This window comes from Miscanthus floridulus, chromosome 9, assembly GCF_019320115.1.
Source record: "Miscanthus floridulus cultivar M001 chromosome 9, ASM1932011v1, whole genome shotgun sequence".
NCBI lineage: Eukaryota > Viridiplantae > Streptophyta > Magnoliopsida > Poales > Poaceae > Miscanthus > Miscanthus floridulus.
Window position 1 is genome coordinate 91,020,350 of NC_089588.1, and position 21,407 is coordinate 91,041,756.

The 21,407-nt window shown below is 43.3% G+C and overlaps 2 protein-coding genes across 13 annotated transcripts; one reads left to right on the plus strand and one right to left on the minus strand.

Moving 5' to 3' along the window:
* The first annotated feature begins 10,046 nt into the window (after positions 1 to 10,046).
* On the plus strand, positions 10,047 to 13,053 carry LOC136483945 (nudix hydrolase 13, mitochondrial-like). 3 transcript variants are annotated; one of them, XM_066481119.1, is made up of 6 exons: positions 10,047 to 10,434; positions 10,578 to 10,767; positions 11,103 to 11,223; positions 11,416 to 11,499; positions 12,489 to 12,638; positions 12,746 to 13,053. In XM_066481119.1, the coding sequence occupies exons 2-6, from the start codon at positions 10,658 to 10,660 to the stop codon at positions 12,932 to 12,934; spliced, it is 654 nt and encodes a 217-aa protein (XP_066337216.1). In that variant the 5' UTR covers positions 10,047 to 10,434; positions 10,578 to 10,657; the 3' UTR covers positions 12,935 to 13,053. The 3 variants fall into 3 exon arrangements, with proteins under 3 accessions (XP_066337216.1, XP_066337215.1, XP_066337214.1); XM_066481118.1 differs by having other exon boundaries at positions 10,598 to 10,767; XM_066481117.1 differs by having other exon boundaries at positions 10,610 to 10,767.
* An 849-nt stretch (positions 13,054 to 13,902) lies between these two features.
* LOC136483944 (retinoblastoma-related protein 1) lies at positions 13,903 to 20,941 on the minus strand. Of its 10 annotated transcripts, none has more exons than XM_066481112.1 (18): positions 20,744 to 20,939; positions 20,392 to 20,438; positions 19,989 to 20,172; positions 19,800 to 19,866; positions 19,531 to 19,710; positions 19,234 to 19,424; positions 18,283 to 19,150; positions 17,476 to 17,632; positions 17,308 to 17,380; positions 17,049 to 17,222; positions 16,854 to 16,967; positions 16,621 to 16,747; positions 16,429 to 16,541; positions 15,866 to 15,981; positions 15,197 to 15,772; positions 15,026 to 15,097; positions 14,643 to 14,703; positions 13,903 to 14,428 (listed from the first exon to the last, which is right to left on the minus strand). In XM_066481112.1, exons 1-15 carry the CDS (start codon positions 20,783 to 20,785, stop codon positions 15,619 to 15,621), a joined length of 2,607 nt encoding a protein of 868 aa, XP_066337209.1. In that variant the 5' UTR covers positions 20,786 to 20,939; the 3' UTR covers positions 13,903 to 14,428; positions 14,643 to 14,703; positions 15,026 to 15,097; positions 15,197 to 15,618. The 10 variants fall into 10 exon arrangements, with proteins under 10 accessions (XP_066337209.1, XP_066337208.1, XP_066337207.1 ...); XM_066481111.1 differs by adding an exon at positions 14,777 to 14,873 and having other exon boundaries at positions 13,903 to 14,703; XM_066481110.1 differs by adding an exon at positions 14,777 to 14,915 and having other exon boundaries at positions 13,903 to 14,703.
* Positions 20,942 to 21,407: the final 466 nt, after the last annotated feature.

Consider the following 21,407-nt stretch of genomic DNA (forward strand, 5'->3'; position numbering starts at 1 on the left):
ATTTATTGAGCACTGAAAATATTTATCCTCTAAATCACCCTATTATATAACGAAAATTAATAAATGAATATAAATAAATTATTTGGGCTTAACCATGATGTTTTCTAGGGTGCTTGTGATGCATATGATCTGGATGTTAGTAGTGGCACTCAGAAATAATTGGTTATAGGCAACTAGTTAATTATGGCTCTATAATTTAATTGGATGACTGCATGTATAGTTTCTGTTGTCATGGTGTTTTCATAATGAAGATGAAGTTTGGTGTGAATCTTGTTAATAACAAAGTTGTAGATAACTTACTCATATTGCTTGTCCTAATGGTTTAAGAGTTATAGCTGTTAGAATTCTGCTGTTAGATTTGCTTATCCTCTAGATAGATCTAGAAGATTGAATTTCTTATCCTAGATAGCTACTGAATAACCTTAATATGATTAAAAGAGAGTTGTAGGAAATTTCATAAGCCTTCCAGAAAGTCCACAACCATAGTGTTTGGATGCGTATAACTCTAGTTATGGTCAAAACAAGTAGCTGATGTCTTGCAGCCCAGAAAATGCTAGATAGGTGTTTGTTTAATTACTAGAGAGGAGATATGCACCTACTCAGTAAAAGAAAGTTAATCTTGTTATCACCCTAATACCTTGTTGTTAAGAATATTTATGTTTATGCATCATATCATATCATCCATGTCATTACCTGTGCATTCTTGTATCTTATTTTGCGCTCATGCATATAGGATCGCCAGAAGAAATCACACTCTTGGAGTTTGAGGCAGAGGAGGAGGAGAATCACGAGGCACCATAGCAGGTAGCCCCCAAAAGCGAGGAGCAAGCTTCTGAAGAATTACCGGAGTGCCCCGATCATAGGCCTACCTCCTTTCTAAAAGGCAAGCCCCGGAGCATTCTAAGCCTCCTATATTTTTACAAATATCACTTGAGTCCTTTATGTTTGATGCATTAGGTTATAAGAGTTGGTTGGAAACACTTGATGCATAGAACTACCTTGTCCAGAAATATACCTTGAACCCTATGTAGGTCTAGGATCGAACATATGCTTAGCCATGCTTAGACCGGTAGAAGTTGGGTGATTTCCTATCACCTGCGAGATATAGGTGGATACCCGAGCACGGTGGCTATATTTGCTATCGTGGAAAATAACCATGGAATGTTATCTAAGTGGAGACCGGGCGAGATCTTATATGCACATGGTGTGGGTTGGCTATGTTGATCCCGTTTGTGTCGATTAAGGAGCGTACCGTTGTTGGCGCTTCTGTTGAGATTGAACGCATGCCTCTCACTTAGCTGGCCAGATAACTCATTCCGACCGTGAAGTCGAATAACTCAACTCAGGTCAGGCCTCGTTCTATTAGAGTGTGCACTCTGGATGGTTGTAAAGATGTGCGGGGAGCTAGACGTGAGCCCAAGGGCGGGCCAAGCCTGAACGTCCTGGCAGCAGGTTGTCCCTGGTTGTGCGGCGCTGATCGAACCCGCGAAATGTGGACCTGAGTTGTACCAAAGGTGACCCAATGTGACCCCGGTGGGGGAAGTGTGGGTTTGTGTTAGGAATAACTGCCCAGCTGGTTGCAACCGATTTGAATTGTCGTCTCTCCCGGATAGTGAGAAACTCGACTAGTCCCAGCATCGTAGTAATTGGACTATGGAATTTGATGGTTATATTGGACATAGGAATACTACACCAGCTATGGTTATTATTGTGATGCTACATAATTATATATCACATGTTTGGCATAGGTTAGTTGTTAATCTAGAGGTGAATAGCTATAATCAACTTGATACCCGAATTATAAAATGTATAGTGGAACTAGTGGCTTTTTATGCAAAATATTGTCAAGCTAGCTCCACTTATAAAGCCTTGTATGATCCTTGGAGTCACATTATTTTTGGTTTATGACGGGTAAGTCTAGCTGAGTACCTTCTTGTACTCAGGGTTTATTTCCCCACTTGTTGCAGATAATATAGTCTATCATGGATATTATAAGAACTGCTTATGTCCCGCCGTGGACGAGGAGTAGGCCATGGGCAAGGCGCTTCTATATATCTAATCTATGATGCTTTTGTGGGATGTGATCACAAACTGGCAAGTATTTGAACAATGGTGTGAGATGTTAGTTTCAAAACTACCTTTGCTTCCGCTACTACTACTACTTTATTAGAACTTGGGTTGTAATAAGTTTTAATTGTACTTTGATGGATGGTAATGTAATTGTGAACTCTATGTAATAGGTGGCATGTATGTTGAATCATGTATGATCTTGGTTGTATGTTAGCGATGAATCGAGACCTTTTGTGGTACTCGACGGACTATCGGGTTTATATAGGCTCAAGTATGACAATGCGATCGTTTCGATGGTTGCCATTGTACTTGTTCTCTTATAAATTGGTCGGTTCTGTCACATATATTAAGCCTCCTATCATCGCGAATTCAAAAACTCACCCTTTTGCAAAAAGGTCGTGGACAGGAATGGCCCTAGCGGAACAAGACGAAGGACGAGGTGTGAAGAAGCAACAGGCAGAGCGCACATAAGACTAGCCCCCCTCGTCCATCTCTTTAATTTCCTACTCAACATTTTCGTGCTTCATGTGAAACCAGTTGCCGTTAAGCCGCACAGTGACCAAGGAGGCAATGATCCCTTACGTCCACGTGCAGAGTGACCCACCACGTCCATGACCCCATGTCGTATCTAGGAACTTGTCCTTCTAGCCGGTCCTTAGAAGGACTTGAGGCCACAAAGGGATAGGGGCAGGGAGGAAATGGGCCCCCATGGCTCTAATCAGTGTTGCAGAGCCACACAACCATCTCTCCCAGTGTTCGAGTCATCCGCTTTGAAGTCTCCTGGGTTGACCCCCACTGGGGGAGGCATCTTGCCCTCTAGCCACTACGGAGGCGGTTGGGGACCAACGGGATTGATAGCCGATGATTTATGGGACGTCTCTCGACGAGGCACAGCCAAACTCCATATCGATTGGGGAGGATATTAGGTCCCACTTGGATTACCAATTGAACCCGACGAGGCGCACCGCTCCGAACGCGTGCTTACGGTGGACATGCCTCTCCATGCGAAATCAAAATTGACCGAAAATCAAGCCGCAGCGCCCCCAAGGCAACCAAGGATCCTAAAATAAGCAGGGCGGAATCCCCATGACAAGCCCCTTCTGGGATCCCAGATCCACGACCTAAAACCGACAGACCCACAAGGATCAACAACGCCTCGCGAATGGTCACTCGGGTGCCCGGGGCTCGCTGCGATGCCCTCTTCTCGTGGCAATGCCAAACCCCATAGAAACAACCAACCATGATCCGAGCACGGACGATCTGGGTCCACTTGAGCCTGAGTGACAACTTTTGGCTAGGGGGATACACCTCGCGATCACGCCATCGTTTGAAAACGAGACTACAACCCATCGGTAGATGAGGGGCCTTTGGCCCAACATAGTCAAAGCACAAATGAGGTAAAGACTCCTGAGTTGAGGACGGCCTCCCCATTTCGCAGGAATGGAGGTCGGCAACACGCACGGAAGTATCAACCTTGGTAACAAAGCCCCATAACCGAACCACGAAGGCACGACCTCGAGGGAAGAATATAAAATTTGAATATTACATTTCGTGGTATGGGCATTACACGCGCGGCCAAGCCACGAAGGCAAAAAAGAGAAAAGCCCGACCCCACCTTGAGGACGATGCCACCGAGGGTACGAACTGTGAGCACGGTCGGACAAGGTGAAACAGAACACCTTGAAGGCTCCCTCACGGCATCGCAACCCCCCAAAACTGAAGAACGCAGGGAGGAGAGGAAGGTGAAATGGCCCCCGGCGCAGAACATCTCGCCGTGTCGTCACGATGCATCCAGAGAACCGACTCGCTGCCTGCACACTCTGATGCCTTGCATCAGCGGGGCGAACCTTCCCCTGATCAACAGCCACCGCGGGAACAGGTGCCACTCAGGCACAGGTAAAATCAAGGCTGCATGATCATGGAGCCAGCATTCACGGCATCTCATCCTCCCCTGCTCGCAAATTCCCTTCTAGCACCAGCTGTTGGAAGGGGCAACATTGGCCCCGGCCATCATAGGCGACCCCCAGTGGGATGTATAACAAGAACCGCATAGTTCTCCACAAACTTTTCTCTCTCGTCTCTTCGCCCCCTCAGCATCTAGCCATTTAGGATAATCCAAGAGGACTCGAAGTTACAGCCATGAGTGGTTCAAACCATAGGAAGGCCTCTATTTATAGGCCAGGGACGAGGATTGAGCAGCCTAAAACCTCCGCACTGCATGGCGAGCCACAGATGTCACAACCAAAGTCAGATGCCCGAGCGAGGTCGGGCCAATACAGCGTCGACGAGAACACTTAGCCCTGCCTAGGTCACGAACCCCGAAACATGGCACACTGACATGGCAGGGCTCAACAGTCGTGTACCATGTCCTCAGGGTGTCCTGACAAGGCCAAACGTAGCGGCCACCTACCGCATTGAACGCACCAGCCCACGAAGGGTCGAGCAACGAAGCTCGAGCAGGCCACGACTACGAACCTGTGCACAAACGTACACGCATCTCAGCGCTTCTACGATCACTTCATGCTTGCAAAAATGCTCAGGGGCTACTGTTGGAGTTATAACCCCGGAGTATCTCAAGGCACCGATTAGTTAGTGGGCCACGCGGCCCACAATATATCCGCTAGCAAAGGCACGAACGACCGAGGCCCAGCTAATCCAAGAATACCAGGCCAAGCGCTACAATGGAGGCTGGCCATGACCTCTCCACCGTCCCGACCCCTGGGAGGAACGGGGAGAGGTCAAGCACAGCTAGGCATGCCTGTCCTGACAAGGATAGGCACGCCACTCTGACCCCGCAAAGGCTGAGGGGGCAGCAGTCACCTCGGTCCGGTCAGACGCCATCCTTGCACCACGCAGCACAGACAAGACAACATCACCAAAGGCGGTGACGACCGGTACGATAACCACAGGCCAGATATGGCCCAACAAGACACATGTACGACTGTACCCACTACGGGATGGGATCCATGACGAAGGCCTTGACTTAGAGGCCATCCAACCTGGCAGGAGCCACGACCCCAATGATCGAGATTGTTTCCCTCAGCCCCTCAAACTAATAAGGCGATCGATGACCCAGGGGCAGCTACCAACTCCTATACGACGTCCCCGAAAACCAGGAGGTGATGACGAAGACCACGGCGAGGACCACGTCGCAAAGGACGGCTGGCGACTCACCACCGTGCCTACAGTGCCGCCACGACCGGCATAGTAGCACCACGCCACACCATGCCGCGACGTGGCCACAAGACCATGATGACACCCATGCCCAGACGTGCACCACAAGACGGCGTAGCTTGCAAGCCAAGTTAGCTAGGTCCCCCCTCAGGCTCACGACCCTTCGGTCGGGAGAACCTACTTCTTTGTACAAGCCCTGGTCCTGAGCTCTATATAAGGGCATCCAGGGCACCTGTCTAGGGATCCAACTCTCATTCACTCATTCTTACACCGTAGAAGGGCTCCTGAAGCTTCCCTTCGGGCAGCCCGTCTCCTAGCTTTATGTCCCCTACCTCGTCCACCATTCTTGCACCCCCCCATTGTAAGAACTTCAGAGCATTCAAGCGAGGAACATGCACTCGATCATCTTTGAGACCGGATGTAGGGCTCCGGCCTGAACCAGTATAAATCATCGTGTCTTTTGGATGCTACCATCGTCTTCCTATAGCACCGCGGCAATCTTATAAATTTACTAGTCCGGTTTACAAAACACCGACAAGTAGTCCGGCGACAAAGTGTTTCGGTGTGCTCAAGGTGTTGTTGGGTGATGCCACGTCATGACTCAATACAGGTCAGAGCTCAACTCTAAATGCAAATGTCCTTTCCAGCGTCATTTAGTCCATAGCTATGTAATTTAAACACAAATTATCCAGTTTACCTATATGAGAACCCAAGCAAAAATTTTCATAGCATTCATTGCACGTGCTATCCGGCTGACAATCACCAAGAAACATAAAAAAAAAGGACTAATACACTATTCGTTTCTGTATTGAGGAAAAGCACCAATATGGTATTTTAAGGAAATCAAAAACCTTAGTTAACTACGTACTGTAGTAGATGAATTTTGTCAAACAAAAAATGCACAAGAATGAAGTGTTTTTCCCAAGTTATTTATGTTAGACGTATTTGGTAGAATATGATTATCATTGACAATAATAGTCATTAGATATATATAAAGATATAAATCTCTGCATTTTAAAAAATAGTCTAAACTAACTACTAAATCTTAACCCAAATTTGTTGGGATTTAGTCCCACATCGTGCAGCGATGGTGGGGGAGCACAACATATAAGGCGGGAGAACCCCCACCTATTAGGCTAGTCTTTTGGGTTAGGAAGGCCCAATGCCTTATAAGTTGTAGCTCCGGTGGACTTGGGACCTGTAGGAGCGCAGGCTCGTGGTAACGAGCCAGTGGGGGAGCACAACATATAAGGCGGGAGAACCCCCACCTATTAGGCTAGTCTTTTGGGTTGAGGAATGCCCAAAGGCCTTATATGTTGTCAGCTCCGGTGGACCTGGGACCTGTGGGAGCGCAGGCTCGTAACGAGCCGGGCCGGCTGTAAGCCAGCTCCAAAATCGAGAACTCGGTGGTCACCACCGGTTCCAACACATATACCTATGTACATAAAGCGACGAGTATGCCGATTTCCAAAACTAAATACATAATTGACGTTTCATCTAAACACAGATCGAGCACATATGAACGTACAGTGCGAATGTGAAAAATATGAGTAGGTTTGGAAAAGCATATAGAGTAATCTGTAACAAAAGTCTGTAACTAGCGATTACTAATAAGAAAATATTTATACGAGTATTTTTAAGAATATGAAAACATGAGAGACATCAACTAAACACAGATGCCAAACACACTTGGAGGTCAGGAGTTGTGATGCAATATGAATGGGGATGGAAAAGTGGATAGAGCAATTGTATTAAAGCCTACCACAACAAGATTAAAGAAAAATAAAATAAAATAATCAGTTTCATATTAAAATATTGACAACTAAGCATATGCCACATGTATGGAGATACGATGCAAAGTCGGCAACCATATATTAGGATGGGAAATTATATACATCTTATTAAATAAAGTCTATCACAATTGGATCCATACATATAGACGAGCATTGTGTTCGAATATGTCCAACTTGAAAGAAGGTAAAAGTTGTGGAACCTAAAATTTTTATACAAATTTCAAATGCTTATATCTCTTCAAGTTATTAGCCTGTGCGGCAGCACAGGTTGAGGGACTAGTACGTAAGAATCATATCGCCACCACATTGAAAAGTGATTCCTAGATTAAGATGACTCCAAAGACATATATAAAGACTTTTATGAGAACAGCAGCCCCGGCCCCATGAGGAATTGTGAGAAGTCTTTTTAGACCAGAGACCTCTCGGTCCTGCTGCTATTGAAAGCAGATAATAATTAGCTCGTTTGGGCACAACAAGGCCACCAGAACATCGAGGAATTGAGAGAACTTATGCATTTCAACTCATATTTATCATGATGCCTCTCATATTATTTCAAGTGAACATTCGTAATAAAAAGCTACAGTGTTAGACCCCTATTGGTCCTGTTCTCTTCTTTTATAATTCGTCTTTTTCAGCTTGTTTTTTCAGCTGGAACAGTATTTTTCTCTCACAACAAATCAACCGAAACAGTATTTCCTTGTTTTTTTCTGCAAAGCGAACTGGGCCACCCGGAGATCGAGAGCGACAGAGAAAAGGCAGGAACTCGGTGTCCTTTTCCTGTCCATGTGCTGCAACGGATCCACCCGAAGATCGAGAGCCGTGCACATCATGGGTTTTTGGGTTGAACCGGTCTGCCGCGCGAAATTTCTCACCAAGCCTATCCTTTGTCCGTTCCAGGACAATTTTTTGGGCAGTCAAAGCATACACACACCACGAGAGGACAAGCGAGGGTGCAGACGGATTAGTGGATGGACATGGACCAGCAGCCAGAATCCGTCAAAAGAACTGCCGTTTTGCCTAGCAGTGGACCAACTCGATCGATCGATCCTGGTGGATCCTCTTAATTTGTACATTGTGACTTGCGTCTCCGTCTCTTGTTCTCCTGGAGAGGGAGAGCCAGCGCTGGCTCCCTGAAAAGATGGCCTCAGCACATATGTGGATGTGGATGTTGGTTTGAGAAGATCAATATCTACTAGCTTGCAGCATTTACCCCCAAACATACGTACTCAAACCTAGGCGTGGATCCTCTTGTGGCAATGTGGCGTTTAAATTTATTATCTTGATGCCTCTCATCTAGGTAGGTCCGAGCAACTCTGGCTCGCTCCTCCGTGCACTGTAGTGCAATGTGGTGAAGAACTATTTTTCTCTCTCCTCTCAATATGAACTAGCAGGAGGAGCTAATAAAACTATTATTTTTGACTTCATGGGCTCTAACTCCTCTAAGTATAGACTATGTCAAAAAGCCAGAGCTGTTAGAAACCATACCAAACAGAGGGCCTTAATTAGAAACGAGGACCTGTGGCTCTTAGTTTGAGGTTGCTCAAAAATGTCAGGTGATCATAGCCATCTTGCCAAAAATCTCTCAATCAGGCCAATGTGGTTTTAAATTAAGTATTTTTAACCCCTAGACATAGAGTTATAATTAACCGTAGATATTAGTATTAGAGTATCGAGTATTGACTGCATACACAGTCTTCAGTATGACACTTTGACCAACAGTACATAAACATATTATTTTGAAATAGAACGGTTCAGATATGTTATTTGATAGTAGTGTTTTAGAACAATGGTCTGGGGAAAGACAATCCCATACAAACTTAACTATATTTTGGTCCAAGGGATCGCGCAATCTGATTAGCACAATGTGCATGTTCTTGTCACGTTATACGTAGACATGGACCCTCCATTTTTTTTTTTACATTCAGGGTTGATATGAGGCAAGGAAGCAACCTGGTCATCCATCTCTTGAAGTTAGTGGGGAGAAATAGTAATGTACCCTCCCAACTAATGGTCCGTGAATAGTAGAATATGAAGGGGATCAGAGAGCACAACCGAGTTTAAATATAACCTGCAACTTCTTGGTGGCTAGCTTAGTAAAAGAGAAAATGGGGTGGAGGAAGGTGTCGAGTAGTTTCCTCCTCCACTAAATTTATTTACATCAAAGATAAAATATTTCACTTCACTAGCAACGCACTTGGCATGCATATGACTAGTACTTGTAGAAAGTTACAGCAGAGAATAGTGGACCTGTTTGCTTAGAAAATGACTTGCAGATGACTTGCATGTATAAGACCACTGCATATTTTAGTCTATTTTGTTTTCCTCCAAATTGGTGCATATCAAATTATGAATCCACCAAATGAAAGAATTAGATTCCATTAAACTGAGCACCCTGCTACATACAGGCCGGTTTGGGGAGCCTGTGACTTCTTTTCTTTTGTTTTAGAAACTAAATAAACACTTCCGTACGGAAGTCATGTCAAAACAAACCTCAGTTGATTGTATCAACTCGATGTAATGATCTTGAAACATAATAAAGGATTCTTTTATCGGAAAAAATAAACCTCAGAGTTGTAAAGTAACGCTCTACTTGGGTAGGTAACTCAGCATACACATTAATGTACAAACAGTGTGTGGGTAGTTCAGTGGAAACAAAGGTCATTATATTCATTATTCGTTCTCTGTTTATAATAAGAGAATTAGTTGCAACGGCCAAAGGAAATGGATCGGATGTTCTAGGTACAAACAGATCCGTAAATAAACTGAAACAGACAACATGTATGACCAAGATCTATCCTTCGTCCATATTGGCGGTTTCCTAGTAACACGGTTTGGTTGACACAATAAGAAAAAATCTAGCAACCCATTGACCAGCTGAGGAAACACAAGAAAAAGCAGGGATTCATCCGAGATTAGACAGAAACCAAGGGAGTTCAACGCATATTACGCCCTACATCTTCTCCTTATAAATAGGTCCAAGAACCAGTAGAATCAAGAAGAAAGGCCACCTCTGGGTACTTTGTATATAATCCCCTATGGGCTCAATTCCAAAGCTCTAGCTGGTATCTAGCTAGCTATATAAATTAAGGTCTAGGCAGCACAGGCAGCAGATAGAAGGATTAGATTCCAGGAGAATTGGGTTCCGGTCCGGTCATCAGTCTGTCCGATCCTCCGGCCATTTGGGCTTATATATCTTGCAGCCATATATCTCCCAAATCTAGAGCCTCCATCCAATTGCATCAGGGCAGTGGACTAATGCAAAGGGAGAGATTCTTTGGGTCAGTGGCATGCAGCTGGGAGAAGCTTGTGGCATCATCAGCAGCAAGGATACCATTCTCTGCAGGCTTTGGGTGTGATGAGAGAGAGGTTGAATCGCTCTTGGATTTGTCTTCTTGAGGTGAGCTTACTAATCTGTATAGATACATATCTGCCTATATATATATGTGTGTGTGTGTGTGTGTGTGTGTGTGTGTGTGTGTGTTAACTTGGTGTGTTAACTTGGAGGTTTTGTTTTGACGATGTACATGTGTGCATGAATAGGTTGTGACCTGGATTTGTAGTTGTTTGCGTAGGTTCTTGTTCAGCTAACAAGGAGATTGTTCCTGTGGAGAAGAGAGAAGATGGCGCCTCCTGCATCATCGTCGCCATCGCCGCCAACGCCCACCATGGTTTGCGCGAGGCAGGGGCGCCTCCGGCAGCGCTACGAAGGATGCTACCGCCTTGTCTCAGGGTACCTATTAACTAGTTTGCTATAAACACCACGCACGCACACCTTGTTCATTAAGCATATCATGGTCTACATGCATTTGATTAGCAATTTGACAAGAAGGTATAAATATATAAAAATCTCTCCAATACTCACAGGGTCATATAAAATCACAACTGTTCAGTTTAAGAACAGGAAAGAACATGTAGTTATATAGCCTTTCACTTGCTACCGAAGGTGTAGATGCACAATAACATTATACATAGTAATTAGCAAGGACTTCTCTTTGTATATTCAATGAAATAGTACTCCTGTTACATTAGTTAATCATGTATATATGTTCTTGATTCCTATACCAGATGCGTTCCTTACATGCTCGAGGAGGATGTTGGGGAGAAAAGCTGCCAGCAGGACGTGCTAGGCAGGCTGCAAGTGCTCATGATCTCGACGCCCAAGCGAAGCGATCTCATCTTCCCAAAGGTGAGACAGCAAGATCAGATGGTCATACCATACGCGCCCTTTAATCAATCATGCATGTAAAGAATATGAACAATTGCTCAATTATGTATATGATGCTGAATATAAGCTCTCATCAGATCAGGAGCAAATGAAAAGTTTTTATTTGTGATATGTAACATCATGTGCGTTGGCTGGTGTCTGATGTTGCTGCAGGGTGGATGGGAGGACGACGAGAGCATCGACGAAGCTGCGTGCAGGGAGGCCTTCGAGGAAGCAGGCGTCAAGGGCATTATCAGCGTGGGTGCCTAGCTTGATGACCTATTCTTGACGTGGCAATGTTTCCCGGTTTATTTATTAGTGTATACTATTATACTATTAGCTGGTGGATTAGTAGATCATAATAATATATATTTTATCTATGCTTGCATCATGCATGATAGGGGAGTCTGTTGGCTTAGTGCCGTGGCATGTTTGGATTTTTGTTGTTGCCTTTCTAGAGCATCAGATTAGATATGCATGGTAGTAGACTAGTAGGATAGGATGTTTCCGGTCATTTTCATGCGTGTCATTTTGCTATGTGATGGGCGCGATAGAACGGTCAATTTTAAGTGGCTAGCTTTCCTCCAAAAAATTTAAGTGGCTAGCACCTAAGAGAAATGCCTCAAGCTAGTGCTCCTCTATATATATGTAGCTCATACGCCATATATTGCTAGCTAGCTACACGCCTATACCTCTTTAATGGTGTTTTGTAGCAAGGAAATTTTCTTTTTGGTGAAGGAAAAAACGTGATGCACGCTTCATCAACTATTCAAGTGTGAGATGTAAGATTTCAAACCATTGAAAAAGATGCTCAGCATGATGAGCATGGCCAAAATTGTAGTTTTCTTTGCTACATCCAGTAGGAACAAATGCACGAATGGGCAATGGTTAGGTACGGTGGCCAACAACCCCGGCCCATATGCTGCACGGCCACCATCATGCTTAATCCGTGCTCATGAGTTTCATGTGCTGACATGGGGGATAATCAGCATTATTGCCAGCAGTACTTCACATGTACTTCGGAGAATGAGAGATATAATAACTAATAAACAAGAGCATGGGAGAATCAATATATTAGATTTTTTTGGTAAAAAAAAATACAGACATCTGTTCCTTGATCGATTCCTTGGCAATAAGGAGCATTGTTCTTACTTTTGAGTATTTTATTTAACGACTGAAAAATCATGGGGTGGATTGTCAGTACATAAATAAATAGCTAACAGCTGAAAAATATGGCTTTCGTTCAGGCGACGCCGCTGGGAGAATGGATCTTCAAGAGCAAGAGCAAACAGAACAGCTGTGGTCTGCAAGGGGCTTGCAAGGGCTTCATGTTCGGACTGCAAGTCACAGAGCTGCTGGAGATCTGGCCTGAGCAGGTCACCCATGGCAGGAGATGGGTGAGCATGCATGCATGTCATTCTGCTGCAACTAGTAGCAGCTCGCCATTTCGCAGATTTTGATCTCACAGCAGCAGCTCATGCAGTTCTTGCACATACATGTTCAGGTACCCGTTGAGGAGGCGTACAGTCTGTGTCGGTATGACTGGATGCGGGAAGCTCTGGACAAGCTCAAGGAGCAGCTGCAGTTCGACAGCAACGAATTCAGGCCTCTGCCATCGCCAGAGCTGGTGGACTCGTCGAGCCTGTACATGGTGATGCCGGCTGCCGCCGAAGGGGCGGTAGTGCTGTGCTGATGCTGATCTCACGCCAATGGCAGGTGGCCAGCGGCTTTCCTCGTCGTCATCTGAAGTTCCAGGGGCCAAATGGTTCAGACGTCGATGATGGGTTCAGTGTTTCGGGCTTCAAATCTCACCTGCACACAGAGTTGCAATGTCAGAACCTTGCGGAATCACCAGAACAAATTCTAGTGTTTACATAACCGTTTCATGTTGCTGAGAACTAATTGGAAGAAACAAGCTAACAAATTTAAAGTTCTATTTGTGAATTTTTTTATCCTTATTATATGAATGAAAAACAATTTTGAAAACTGTACCATGTTCTTGAAGCCTATAAGAATTATTATGCAGTGTCCTGAGAACACAACTGAATGGTGGAGAAAAGAAAATAGGTTGCTCTGGATGCGCAGGGCAATACAAAATAGCTCAGTGCCAGCAAAAAGATGTGCATACTGAACTCAGCACTCTTTGTGATGACAATGAATTAAATGGCCCAGGCAATGGGATCACAGTTCAACATTTGTTCATCGCAAAAGTAATTTCCTTAAACATGTGACATACAAAATGCATACTCGTCCCAAAAACACAGCAGAGGGCATGAGTGTCATAACTGATGGAGAAGCTTCGTCTGTCAAATCACTGCAGTGCGCTGAATATGGAACCATTAGTCCCATGAACAAGTGGAGGAATACAGTACGAAAGGAGAATTAGAGAAAGTAAGCACAAGAGGAAATTTAGAAGCACATGAATCCAATGCACTATTCAGTGACAACTGACAAGGTGCTATAAAACCGGAACACATTCCAAAAGCAAGAAATATGATTTGGTAGAGAAAATGCTAGTACAAAACTAAAAATATGTAAAAATCAAATGCTATAAAACCAGCAGGACAAGTATTTAAGACAAAATATACCCATGACAGATACATTCCAAAATTTAGGACAAGGACTTCATACTGAAAATGGTAGCAAATTATTCGGTGAAAATTAAGGTCAGTTAGCATTCTAATTTCTACTCGTATTCAGGAGTTACAACACACAGAATCTGTGAAATGAATGATGAATCTCAGAAGAATGAAATGATGAATCTCAAAAGCTAACTCTAAACAAAATCTGCGGCTTGTATACAGAGAACTGAATTTGATTATCAACCTATATCGCCCTTCTCCATTTGCTGGCAACAAGTCGCTCTCACTTTTGAGTACTATTGTGCCTGACGATCACAATGCTGGCAGCAATGACTTCTCGCCTTCTCAGAGACTTAAACACCGCATGACTGCAACCCAACACTAATCTATTGATATGTCAAGGATAGACATAACAACAGCCAGAAATGGCTTTTATTTAGGTGGCAACATAGGAAAAATGGATCTTCAAGAAGCAAGCAGGATTGGTGTAGCCTGGAAAGTGCTTGCAGGGCCTTCACATTTGCACCCCAGGTCAAAGTGCTGCTGGAATCATGGCCTGAGCTCGTAAAGATGGGTAAGCATCTCATTATACAGCCACACCTAATCTGCCATTATGCAGATGAGTCGGCGTCAGCAGCTCATTCAGTTGGTACCAGAAGGCAAGGTGGATGCTCTTGGTCAATACAATCAGATATGAGAAGCGCTGAACAAACTGAAGGAGCAGCTGCTGTTTAAGAACGACTCCTGCCATCACAGGAGTTGCTGGACTCTACCATACATGCCAATGTCAGATGTAGATGAAGGAGCTTTGCTAATCACCTGAACTTCCAGGAGCCAATGTTTTAAATGGTGATAGTGTTTCAGGTTTTCCTTATCTCACCTGCAGAAAGAGATGTGATGTCAGATTGTTTGGAATAAACAGATGAACATCTATTGGAACAACTGATTCATACCCATTCAGTGTTGCTGAGAACTAACTGAATGAAAGAAGGTAGACTTCTGAACTAATTGCAATTTGGGAAGTGTAGCATACAAGAATTATCTTGTGTCCTGAGAAAAGGATTGATTGATGCAGAAAACCAATCATCCTGGCTGTGCAAGCCAAAAATAGTAGAACAATATAAAGCAGTAAAGGTTGATTCTAACCAGCAATGAAGTCAACAGTACCATTACAAAAGCAATGAAGTCAACATGAGACATACCTGAAGGATAAGCCATATATGTCAAATCACTTGCAGCGTACTGAATAGGGAACCATCAGTCTGATGGAGAAGCTGGAAATACACAGTACAAAAGTAGCAGAAACAGAGAAAGTAATTAAAAATTAGAATATATAAAAGGATTCAAATAGTTTAGAGTTCGCATGCTTATACCTGTGAAGAATATGAGCCTAGTCAGGAAAGCAATTTGGGGTTGCCAATGCTAGTGAAAAATATGAAAGATATGAATTAAGTACAGTACTATTTGACAACCAAATATAACCCTGATGAATCATGAATGTCTCCCAACAACCAGCCAACTAGGATAAGGATTTATTATGTCAACCCACTGAAAACTAAAGATTCATTAGCATTCTACACAGCGGATGTTACAATCTAATATGTTCAATTAGCAGGGAAATGTCGATACAACCTCAAAGCTAACTTGAAACAGTTTGCTGCCTATAAACTGCTGCTTCTCACCAACACATACATGTACAGTTAAATCACTCCAGTTAACCCACTTATTCAGAAGAATAGACTGCTATGGAGCATGGAGCTGTGAGCTATATACGACAGTCGCCATTTATATTTGATCAAGTATCTGGCTCTCTCTTCTTTGAAAGGGGGCTAAATGCAGCTGCAGGATCCAAGGAGGTAGAACCACCATTTGACTGGCCCAGACTGCCAGCTACCACTGAGTCGCTCACCATGTCGAAGTTTAATCGACTGTTTACTCTCCGGCCGCTACTGCAAATTTAACAAGAAACGGAGTGGTATAAATTAGTGTTGTAGACATGAAACCATGTCGTAGAAAAGAAAGTGTCATTTTGAGATTCATACTAATTTAGGCGGCTATTTATAGCAGCCAAATCTTTAGATGGGCTCTGATAAGCATGGGTGCCTTCACCAATGCATGCATAAAAACTTCTGGAACTTGGTGACAGAAGTAAATCCATCTGACAAGTGGCATAGAGGAATGTGTTATATATGCAGTAAAGAGATAAGTGCTAATGATTCGACAGCATTACTATTATGATATGAAGTGGACAATAAGGCGGAAGCAGTACCACCCACCCTCATAGCAGCATTGACTAGTCTTAAAATAACTTACAATAAAATGAAATGTGGTGACAACAAGCTGTAGTATTGAAAGGTATGCCAACCCTAAGGAACTTAGGTAATCTCCATCTCAATTCTTAAGAATTATTCCCAGCATTTAATGAAATGTAAGGAGTGGCCTAGAAAAATTCTCTCATCAACACGATACACTACTGTGTTATGGCTCTTGTGAGACTTAACCTCTAGCCTGCCCCACACTTGGGACACAACGGCTTTGTCATTGATGCTGTTGTTGACACATTAGTGTGCTGTAGAAAGTAAAGCGAAGAATGAGAAAAAAAAACCTTGGTTTGCCGCAAAGGAGACACATATACATTATGAGACGCTGAAACTTTCTTCGGGGACAAATCTGGTAAATTTGGGAAAGGGGATGGCTTGGGAGATCCAGGAATTTGGCCTAAGCAAGAGTAATGACATCATTGACACATAGGAAAAGAAATAACAGTTCAAACTGAGAAAGTGGGTATAGCATATACCACTAGCATTCTTCTTGTCTTCTGGACGAGTACCAGATGATATTAGTGACACCAGGAAAGGCTTGGCTGCTGGAACAAACACCTCGTTGTAAAAAGTAATGATATCAACATGGCGTGATACTAATACCTGTTGATAGCAAATAACTTTCAGAAAAACAAGCAATAAGGAGCACCCGAAGAATGAAGAAAGAACTGTCAGAATAAAGGTGCAATATAGAAGCCAAGGTACATACGTCATTACGATTCCTACTCCCCAAATAGATATTTTGAAAAACTTCTGGTTTGCATTGTGCTTCTTTTCTGTAATAGTTGAGTAACTCCTTGAATGAGAGTTCTACTTTACAAGCCTGTCAGAGAAGGCATTGGTCAGCCAGCCTAGATAAAAGGGAAATAATGACAGGAAGCTCATTAAATAGTGTAAATGATACCTTTGCAACACCATAAAGACAGCAAAGGATAAGTTGATCGATGTGTCTATTAAAAAATAATGTTGTCTGTTGATCAAGAATCTGATTGAAGACATTATAGACACGCTCTGTCAGTTCCACATGTTGAACCCTTTCACACAAGTTTCTTATTCTAACAGCAGCCAACTTCAGAATCTGAAGAAATTGCAGGTCAAAATCAAAACTTAAGGAAAGAAGATAAATCATAGAAGTGAAGTTCTGATTATGAGAAGATCCATACTTTGGAAAAGAATATCTGAATTGTCACGTCACCGCATTTTTCATTCCCACCAACAGGATTACTGACAGTTGGACTGCAAAGTAGACAAATGGTAAAACAATACTTCTGTTTCGTTAACAGAAAAGTAGAATGCATAAATACTAGTACAACTGAAACAGGTGACTAAACCTTGCAAATGTGGACTCGAGTGGATGGCATTTTGCTTTCAAACTAGTCGACACCATTTGGCTTTGCTTGCGTGGAGGTGTCTGCAAATTGCGCTCTACCACTGTGTTCCTAGATTCATTGCACGATCTCTTTGGTGATCGAGGATCAGCGTTGTCATCTGCAAGAAACATGTGGTGAATAAAATAGAGAGAAGAGTCAAAAGCCTAAAAGGAACAAAGAGGAGTACCAAATAGAATTCTTGTTTCAAAAATATTGCAGTTTAATTTTTAAGGTTATTGAACCTTCAAATTTTTAGATGGTACCCAATTGGAAAGGCACCTGTATTGTCATAAATTCCTTGTTCAAAAAGTCACTTATACAAAACTGTTACACAATTGATATAAAGGAAAATAGATCCTGCACCGCAACTTGAGTTCATGTTACCTTCTGCACTAATAGTGACAAGGAGCATACTTTACACTAATACATTGTACATTTACTAAGAATACATTGTACATTTGTACTGCTACAAACAAACAAATTCAGGGTGAAGTTTCATTGGTGCAGAAGTTTCACATTATTAAGGCTGATTTTCATCTTTCCTGACCATAATTTTCGACCACATTACCCTTTACTTTTTTTGCCTTTCAGCAATAAAGCTAATCTTAACCTTCAGGACACAATGCTAATACTGAACCGATATTTCATTCCAGCTTCTGCTGATAAAATGGCAGTGATAGCAATTATAGTGACTAACGCACTGAATATAATGACTGCTACCTATAGACTAAATGTGAAACATCAAACTAAGGCTGAGTAGCAAATTACCTGGACCAGCAGCACGTTTTTTAGATGGTGTGGCAGGCAAGCCCTCAACATGAATATTCTTCCTTGCCACTAAGTCATCAAGAGATGGCATTGGTTCAGCCAAAAGACCAAGGCGCTTTATTTCTAAAGCAACAGATGGCCTAGCAACAATCAGTGAGTTATACAATGATGAACCTTTCTCCCATACCATGCTTTCCAAAAGCTGTTCTTCTAAGGAATTTAGGTGCCTTTTCAATTGTCTTGGGAGGGTCTCTTCATGTCTCACAAAGTTCTCAATTATTTTGCTCAAATCAAATGCAGTTAGACCCGTACTCTCAAGAACAGCAGGAAACATCATGAAGACTGGCTTATGTGTTGCCAATACTAGCTCCGCTGAACATGCAATCAAACATCGGTGAAAACGCTCATTTGACAGCAATGGAGTTAGATTATTTACATTGCTGTTTTGTAACTCAGCTCTGCAGATTGCCTCTAATACCCTATAGTACAACTTGTAAGCCTCCATTTTTCTGGCTTCTGCCCATGGAATATCAAAGAGATTTGCACAATTGAGGCCTAATGAGCCACCCCCATCAGCAGAAGACTTGGTTGGAAAAATTGCTTCCAAAACTATGCTGACCCTTTCTGTGACAGCACTTGTCAAATCCGTATCGCATGATGACAGCAACTGCTGAAGCTTAGATGAAGGCTTCTCTGACAATGAAGATATCACCTCACGAAGCCACTTAGCTGTCGTCATGGCAGAAGTTACTGGTGTCATTTGCACAATCTTGACTGAACCACCGGTGGCGGGTGACAAAGGGGAACTAGGAACAGTCAGCATGTTCTTTATTGTCTTTGTGGGAGATGCCAATATTTCAAAGACACGCTGCAAAAGAAGAAAAAGAATCGATTGATACAATCTGCAAAAAGAAATTCAACCTACTGAAATTTACAAACCATTCTGGATACCTTTGAACATCCTAAATTGGTGGAATCCCCAGGCGAGTTCTCAGCACAGGGGATATAATCATTATTGATCAAAATTGATTTAAAATCAAGCTCCCCTTCACAGCTATTAGAATTACATAGTTTCTCCATTTTTTCCAGATTTGACTGGAAACACTCCATATCAATGAGACCTTTGAAATACATCAGGCCATCTGCAACAGAACATTGACATAACAATAACAATTCAGCTAATTTAAGCATGCGGCATAATCAGAACTAGGTTTGCATGCACAAACATTTGAAGGAAGGGTTCCATGCCTGTGTCTATCTTATCCAAATTTTCTGTTTTGCACTCTGAAGCACTTAGTGCTTTCATGCCGAAAACGTCTTCTATTGCCTTGTGAGACTTGTCCATCATTTCTTTCAAACGTTCTTCAGAGGCATGATAATTATGACATAACGAAGCAATAAGATCCACGCCTTTCTCAGTTTGTTTGACTGAATTCAAGCAAACCAAAAAAAAAACATAACTACGGGCCACATGCTGAATGAACAAATTAAAAAATAGATTCAGAAAGAACAATTACTTAAGTGAGAAGAGCCTTCAATCGTGAAGCTCCTAAATTTAGCTGGCACGTGGATCAAAAGTATGGCCTGCATTGCAGTAAGCAGTTCTGTGATCAATCAAAAATACAGGCAGCAGCTCACAGCACTAAAGGAGTCATAGTTCAAAAATCCATAATGAAACAAAAGAAAGGGGAAATAAGCAAACTGACCAATACAGCAACTAATCCATGGATGCAGGACACCAGGTCCTTGAACAATTCTGGTGATCTCGAACGAAGCATTAAGAAGAGATGCCACCCAAAAAGCATATACTCAGGAGTATTAGTCGATGATTCAGGCTCCTGCTCAGTAGTTACACCTGAGAACAGTTCATTATATGCTCTGCGGTAGAACCTGGCATTTCACGAGAACGTTGGTAAGAGTTATCATACCATATGAAATTATGAACCAATCAATAGACAAACTAAACTGTTACGAATTGTATATCACTATATCAGTAGCTGTAATTAGTAACACACCGATAGAAATTATGAGCATCACATATCGACACGACAAAATTACCAGCAATTTTGCTATTATTAAACTGAGCGGAAAGGTTCATAGCAACATTACCTGCTTGCCTCTGCCAGTAGATTTGCCAAACTGTCCAATTGTTTCTGCTGGATTCGCAAGTCCAGGTACCAATGCAGAAACAAAAACAAGTTAGCTCCTCCCTAACCCTCCAACCTGCATCTCTACGGAGCAAACCAACAAACCAAAGACCAACTGCAGGGGTGGATCCAGTAAAAGGACATGGGTGGACATATGCACACCGGATAACTTTTGCAGCAAAACCGAATTTGGTAGGCATTATACATGTACACGCTTGCAATTAGATCAGATCCGAGTACACCAAATAGCCTAAGTTAGGGTTTGGGTCCTCGGCACCGCACAGCAGGGGGGAGCAGAGAAGGGGTGGGCATACCTGTTGGGTGCTCGACGACGGCGAAGGGTCCGGCGAAGACATGGCGAAGGGCCCGACGAAAACCTGGGCACCTGGCGTGGGGCGGCCGCTACGGTCGTCGATCGCCAGGAGAGAGAGAGAGAGCGCGCCCTGCGCCTTCGGGGTGAACGGGAGAAGGAAAACGGAGTTGCTCCTCCTCAACGGGCAACGGCCGTGCGATGCGGACGATGACTTTGGAACAGGCTACATCTACGGCCCAGGTCAAGTCGCAGCCGCCGCGACCGCACCTCGCGCTCGCGCCGTGGGGCCACTTCGCCAGGATAGAGGATAGGGTTAGGGGATGGGATTGGGGTCGTATGGACTAGGGGGTGGGGGTGGAGGTATGTGGGCCGTGGATTAGGGATATTGGTGACAAGGCTCTCACAGAGGTCCATTGGACCAATTCCTTGTCCGAATAAAACAGCAATCAGTACCGTTGTTTTATCTGACCATATCTCTATCTATCTCCTATCTCCTCTCCTATACTACAACTAAAAAGAATAAAATGTGGATACTTTTTGGTGCGATATTCTAACGTGGGTCCATCGTCCAGCCTCCTACGATCCCGCACACCTCGCTCCTTCTTCTCCTTCCTTTTTGCGACAAAATTCAAAAGGAAGGAAACTCTATCGATCCCGCACCCCGC